The sequence below is a fragment of the Triticum dicoccoides genome, chromosome 4B, assembly GCF_002162155.2.
Source record: "Triticum dicoccoides isolate Atlit2015 ecotype Zavitan chromosome 4B, WEW_v2.0, whole genome shotgun sequence".
Classification (NCBI taxonomy): Eukaryota; Viridiplantae; Streptophyta; class Magnoliopsida; order Poales; family Poaceae; genus Triticum; species Triticum dicoccoides.
This window is the reverse complement of record NC_041387.1, coordinates 403,955,874-403,961,350: the sequence shown is the minus strand read 5'-3', so window position 1 is coordinate 403,961,350 and position 5,477 is coordinate 403,955,874. Positions and strand designations below refer to the sequence as shown.

The 5,477-nt window shown below is 52.2% G+C and overlaps 1 protein-coding gene across 1 annotated transcript; it reads left to right on the top strand.

The window, feature by feature from the left end:
* Positions 1 to 340: 340 nt before the first annotated feature.
* On the top strand, positions 341 to 1,142 carry LOC119293682. The gene has a single exon (XM_037572063.1). The coding sequence runs from the start codon at positions 415 to 417 to the stop codon at positions 1,009 to 1,011; it is 597 nt and encodes a 198-aa protein (XP_037427960.1). The 5' UTR covers positions 341 to 414; the 3' UTR covers positions 1,012 to 1,142.
* Positions 1,143 to 5,477: the final 4,335 nt, after the last annotated feature.

The following is a 5,477-nucleotide window of genomic DNA, read 5'->3' as shown; positions in this document are numbered from 1 at the left end:
CGGAAAACGAGGAGCTGGAAACTGAACCCACGAAACGTCTGCATGTCCAGAAACGCATCGCTTCTTTCCCGCCGTCCGTCTGGTCGATCCGGCGCGCACTATGCGTCCACCCTTCCCTGGCGGACGCCGTCCACACGACACGACTCTAGTCACCCCGCCGCTCTAGCCTCCAGCTCTGTGCCAACCCCGAAGCGAGCAGCCAAACAAACGCGCTCGCTTCGCTTCTCTCCCATCGCGCTCCGGCTCCCGCCACACGACACACAGCACAAGCAAAGCCAGCTGCCAGCTCCCTATTTATGCCGCACTCCCTGCCCCGCTCATCTCATCACTAACTTTGCATAGTAGAGGCGAAACAGCAGAGCAGCATTGCAGCAAGCAACAGAGGCGGCTGCTATTCTGGTGGACAGCACTACAATGGCGACGACGACGCCTAAGGCGATGAGGAGGGCGTCGATCCGAGGGCGGGCGTGGCGGCTGCTGCGGCTGGCGGTGCTCCGGGCGCGGAAGGGAGTCGTGGTGCACGGCCTCCGCCTGCTCAAGACCCTGGGGCGCAGCGGGCGCAGCGACCGGCTGCGCTACGGTGAGCGCGAGTTCTCCATCGACGAGACGCCGGCGTTCCGGTTCCGCGCCCCCTCCGCGCGCGTGCTCCGCTTCATCCCCTGCATCGCCCCCGCCGTCCCGGACACCCCCGACGACTACAGTGGCGACCGCTACTTCTTCTGTGACCCGCGCGAGAAGGACGCGGGCAGCGTCGGGGACGGCCACGGTGCCGGGCCGAGCGAGTACGGCGTCGAGAACCTCGACGATTGCGCGGAGGAGCAGCTGCTCCAGCGGGCGGTGATGGGAGCGAGCTGCGCGAACTTCGGCGCCGCGGAACAAGAGGACGGCGAGGACGCCGGGGTGGACGTGAAGGCTGAGGAGTTCATCGCCAACTTCTACTTGCAGATGAGGATGCAGCGGCAGATCTCCTTGCTGCAGTACAACGAGATGATGCATAGGAGCATCCGCTAGACAAGGCGTGTTTTTTTTCTTTTTGACACTTCAAACATCCTTTATTCATTTATACAAGCATAGGAAATTACAAATTTACTATTTCACATCTAGATGAACCGTATGATATAGTCATCAAGATTAATATTTTCTGTTTATTTTGTCGCTTGGCGTTTTTTTTAAACATCAGTACAGACACAAGCGCTCATATACACGCGCATACACTCATCCCTATAAACGCACACACGCACACCCTACCCCTATGAGCACCTCTGAAAGACTAAGCCGGCATATCATCTTGAAATTTACGAAGTCACTGTAGGCACCTCGTCATAGACGGGAACGTCTCCTCCCACTGAATGCGCATCGCCGGAAATCCTAAAATAAATCCAGAAATAAATGCGAGCAGCAGGATTTGAACCCTGATGGGTTGAGAATACCACAGTCTCTCTAACCATCCAACCAAAGGTTGGTTCGCATCGCTTGGCGTTGGTACTGTACGCATCATTCACGCGAGGGGTCCAGTTGTTGCGTTTGAGTTGCCTCAGCGTGGTCACAGCCACAAGGGATTTTTTATTTTCTTTTTTGTTTCTTTTTCCTTTATCCTCTTTTTTCATTTTTTGTTTCAAGTTCGTAACCTTTTTAAATTTAAGATCTTTTATATTTATTTATCTTTCTTTTCCATATTTTTGAATTCAGGATTCTTTTTCATAGTTGTTAGTTTACTGTCCACCACAAACACAGAGACCTATTTTTTTTCTTGTTCTAGTTGCAAGTACATCATCAACTTGCATCTGATGCTCAATCTTCTTTTGTCCGAGTTACAATCCCATCCTCGACTCGCAACTGAACAACGACCTTTTTTTGTCTCAGTCACAAGTCTACCTCGACTCGCAATTAGGCCCGAACTCTTTTTTTTTCAATTGCAAGTCTACTCTCGATTCTCAACTAAGGCAACCTTTTGTGTCCCAGTTGCAAGTTCACTCTCGACTCGCAACGGAACCCGACCTTTTTTAGTCCCAATTGCAAGTCCACCGTCGACTCGCAAGTGGAGCCTGCCTTTTTTTATCCTAGTTACAAGTTCACCCATCGACTTACAAACGGGGTCGGCCTTTTTTCGGTTGATAGTCCAACCTCGACTCACAACTAGGGTCAACTTTTGTTTCCAGTTACAAGTCTATCGTCGACTCGCAACTTGGCCCACCATTTTTTCTCCAATTACGAGTCCATCCTCAACTCACAACTGGGTCCTGACCTTTTTTTGTCCCAGTTACGAGTCTAGAATCAACTCGCAACTAGGGCCCGACCTTTTATTTCTCAGTTGCAAGTCCATCCTTGATTCGCAACTGGAGCTCGATCTTTTTTTGCCCTACTTTCAACTCCACCCTCAACTCGCAACTCAGGCCGACATTTTCTCCCTCAGCCTTAAGTACCCCCTCGACTCGCAACTGGTGCCAACACTTTTTTTTGTCCTACCCGCAAATCCACCCTTAACTCGCAACTGGGGCGCAACTGTTTTTGTCCCAGTTGCAAGTTCACCCTTGACTCGCAACTAGATCCCGATCTTTTTTTTGTCCCAGTTGTAAGTCTACCCATGACTCGCAACTAGGGCCTGACTGAGGGAGTCCTGGATTAGGGGGTGTCCGGATAGCCGAACTATCATCATTGGCCGGACTCCAAGACTATGAAGATACAAAATTGAAGACTTCGTCCCGTGTCCGGATGGGACTTTCCTTGGCGTGGAAGGCAAGCTTGGCGATACGGATATGTAGATCTCCTACCATTGTAACCGACTCTGTGTAACCCTAGCCCTCCCCGGTGTCTATATAAACCGGAGGGTTTTAGTCCGTAGGACGAACAACAATCATACCATAGGCTAGCTTCTAGGGTTTAGCCTCCTTGATCTCGTGGTAGATCTACTCTTGTACTACCCATATCATCAATATTAATCAACCAGGAGTAGGGTTTTACCTCCATCAAGAGGGCCCGAACCTAGGTAAAAACATCGTGTCTCTTGTCTCCTGTTACCATCCGCCTAGACGCACAGTTCGGGACCCCCTACCCCGCCGGTTTTGACACCGACATTGGTGCTTTCATTGAGAGTTCCTCTGTGTCGTCGCTCATAGGCCCGATGGCTCCTTCGATCATCAACAGCGACGCAGTCCAGGGTGAGACTTTTCTCCCCGGACAGATCTTCGTATTCGGTGACTTTGCACTACGGGCCAATTTGCTTGGCCATTTGGAGCAGATCGAAAGCTACGCCCCTGGCCATCAGGTCAGATTTAGAAGTTTGAACTATACGGCCGACATCCGTGGAGACTTGATCTTCGACGGATTCGAGCCGCAGCCAAGCGCGCCGCACTGTCACGGTGGGCATGATTTAGCTCTGCTGCCGGACAGTGCCCTGGAAGCCGCACAAGAGTCCGCTCCAACCCTTAACTCGGAGCCGACTGCGCCAATCGAGGATGGGTGGCTAGACACCGCCTCGGGGGCTGCTACGACGATGGAGCCGAATACCGACCCTGTCCCTTGTAAAGCTTGTGACTCCAAGGTGCCGGACTCTTCTCCGGATCCCGAACCTTCCGCACTCTTGCCAATCAAATCCGATTGGGCGCCGATCATGGAGTCCACCGCTGCGGACATCTTTCAGCACTCGCCTTTCGGCGACATCCTGAATTCGCTAAAGTGCCTCTCTTTATCAGGAGAGCCTTGGTCGGATTATGGCCAGGACGGTTGGGATGCGGACGACGAAGAAATTCAAAGCCCACCCACCACCCACTTCGTAGCCACTGTCGATGACTTAACCGATATGCTAGATTTCGACTCCGAAGATATCGACGGTATGGATGACGATGTCAGAGACGACCAAGAACCAGCACCCACAGGGCACTGCAAAGCCACCTCAACTCACGATGTATATATGGTGGATACACCAAAAGGAAGCGATAACGAGGAACAACGGGACGCTACGAAGGATAATTCCCCCAAAAAACAGCCGAAACGGCGCCGCAAGCGCCGCCCAAAGTCCCGCCTCGACAACGACAGCACCCACACAGACCCAGCCATGGAGCAGGGTGAACCAGTGGATGACGAACATGCCACCAAGCAACCATCCGAACAGGATGAGTTGGATAAACAACCCATCCCCGGCGAAAACAACAGTCCGGATGATCTCACGCCGAACACATCAGTGGAGCAGAAGAACCTTCACAAAAGGCTCGTCACCACTGCACGAAGTCTGAAGAAGTAGAAGCGGAAGCTCAAAACAGCGGAAGACATACTCAGAATGAGATGGAGCAAAGTACTAAAGACCGCAGACAAATACGGCGATAGCCGCCAAGCAAAGAGCTACCCAAAGCGCAAAATATTGCCCGAATTTGACGAGGAGGCCGTAGAGCCCCCACAATCAAAAAACAAAGAGGCCGCCCGGTCGGATAGACGACCACATGACAAACAAAGAGCGGCAAGCGGCGCCGCACACAAGCCGGCACGCGATCCACATAAGGATCCTCGCAAAAAGGATGGCCCGGTCAGGTCCATCTATGGGCCAAGAAAGAAAGCTCCAGAAAGCAACACAACACATCGAGTATTTGAAAATAACGGCACACCCAAATACAGGGGCGCCGCACACCCCTATGTTTCACCGATGAGGTACTGGATCATGAATTTCCAGCGGGATTCAAGCCCGTAAACATAGAGGCATATGACGGAACAACAGACCCCGGAGTCTGGATTGAGGATTACATCCTACACATACATATGGCTAGAGGAGATGACCTCCATGCCATAAAATACTTACCCCTCAAGCTCAAAGGGCCAGCCCGGCATTGGCTCAAAAGCCTCCCAGAAAATACCATTGGAAGTTGGGAAGAGCTCGAGGATGCGTTTCGGGCAAATTTTCAGGGGACTTATGTCCGCCCTCCGGATGCAGACGATTTAAGTCACATAACTTAACAGCCCGGAGAGTCAGCCCGCAAATTCTGGAACAGGTTCCTCACCAAAAAGAACCAAATAGTCGACTGTCCGGACGCCGAAGCCTTAGCAGCCTTCAAACATAACGTCCGAGACGAATGGCTCGCCAGACACCTCGGCCAGGAAAAGCCAAGAACAATGGCCGCACTAACAAGCCTCATGACCCGCTTTTGTGCGGGAGAGGATAGCTGGCTGGCAAGATGCAGCACCAGCGACCCAAGTACATCCGAGGTCAGGGATGGAAATGGGAAACCACGACGCAGAAAGGACCAGCGCCGGACTAAGGGAAATGACCCAAAGAGCACGAAAGTCAACGCCGGATTCAAAAGCTCTTGGCAGAACAACAAAACACTGCCTCTCAAGGACAATAGCGACGAGCTATCTAACCTAAACAAAATCTTGGACAGGATATGTCAAATCCACAATACCCCCGGGAAGCCTGCAAACCATACCCACAGAGATTGTTGGGTCTTCAAGCAGTCCGGCCGACTTACGCCGAACACAACGGGCTCGAC

Coding starts and splice junctions, on each gene's coding strand:
- LOC119293682 (XM_037572063.1), top strand. CDS start 415: ATGGCGACGACGACGCCTAAGGCGATGAGGAGGGCGTCGATCCGAGGG.